Consider the following 1,234-nt stretch of genomic DNA (forward strand, 5'->3'; position numbering starts at 1 on the left):
ATAAGGTTCCATTCTCCTCTGCATAATTGAATTGTCCTTGATGGGCTTTTGATGTGCTACCGGTTGATCGGTCCTGATGCTTTCGATCAATCGACTCTGTTTGAGATGAATAACACTCATTCACATAATATCCATATTTGTTACAATTATAACATCTTACTTGAGATTTCTCTCTCCTGGACCTTCCACCACGTCTTTTACGACCTCGACCTCCTCTTCCTCTTGAGGATTCATACGAGTTTTGAGAAACATCGATGTTGGCTTCACCTCTTCCACCATGGCCTCGACCACCACGATCTCTTCCACATCCACGACTATTCTCCTCCTTGATTTTGAGTTGGAGAAGTTGTTCAACGATCTCTGTTTACTCCATCATCCTTTTCTTTTTCTCCTCATAGGCTTGTAACGAGCCTATAAATTGTTCAATTGTCATGTTGTCGAGATCTTGTGTCTCCTCGATCGTCGTGACGATAATCTCAAACTTTGTATTTAGGCTTCGTAGAACCTTCTCTATGACACGAACATCGGTGCTTTCTTCACCATTCCGTCTCAATTGGTTGACGACAGCCATTACTTTTGTATGATATTCCGCTATCACCTCTGTCTTCTTCATTTGTAAAGATTCAAACTCACCACGTAAGGTTTGCAACCGTACCTTTTTCACACGATTGGCTCCTCTATGAGTTGATTGGAGCTTTTCCCATGGTGCCTTTGACGTCTCCGCATTGGCGATAGTCTCAAACGTATCTTTGTCCACTGATTGATAGAAGATATAAATGGCCTTCTTGTCCTTCTTTCTTGTCTCCTTTAACGCATCTCTTTGCACTTGATCAACTCCAGCTTCTGCCTCTTGGAAACTATTCTCCACAATCTCCCACACGTCTTGTGCTCCTAGTGACGCTTTTATCTTGATGCTCCAATTGTCATACTTGAGCCTGGTAAGCATTGGTAGTTGAAGTAAACCTATCCCACTGTTGGCCATTCTTCTCTCAATAATTTCTACTAACTATGTTAGAAAAAAAACATGGAGGATAAATATGAAAAATTAGAGTCCATTCAACTAAGCACGCCTCTATATAGGCTTACAATTATAACCATAGGAATGCCAATGGTTTAAAGCTATAATTGCCATCAAATACTCATAACTCACATAACTCCTATAACTCAAAAATCACTATTGGTTACAAAAAACTAAAAGTCAAAAAACGAGTCACACTAAATCTCACAAATAAAG

The 1,234-nt window shown here is 40.0% G+C and overlaps 1 protein-coding gene across 1 annotated transcript; it reads right to left on the reverse strand.

Annotated features, from left to right (window-relative positions):
- Positions 1–364: 364 nt before the first annotated feature.
- Positions 365–982, reverse strand: LOC150036739 (uncharacterized). Its single transcript, XM_090313224.1, has one exon. The coding sequence runs from the start codon at positions 980–982 to the stop codon at positions 365–367; it is 618 nt and encodes a 205-aa protein (XP_090169350.1).
- Positions 983–1,234: the final 252 nt, after the last annotated feature.

Source organism: Benincasa hispida, chromosome 4 (genome assembly GCF_027475165.1).
Source record: "Benincasa hispida cultivar pf3 chromosome 4, pf3_genome.v1.1, whole genome shotgun sequence".
NCBI classification, from domain to species: Eukaryota; Viridiplantae; Streptophyta; class Magnoliopsida; order Cucurbitales; family Cucurbitaceae; genus Benincasa; species Benincasa hispida.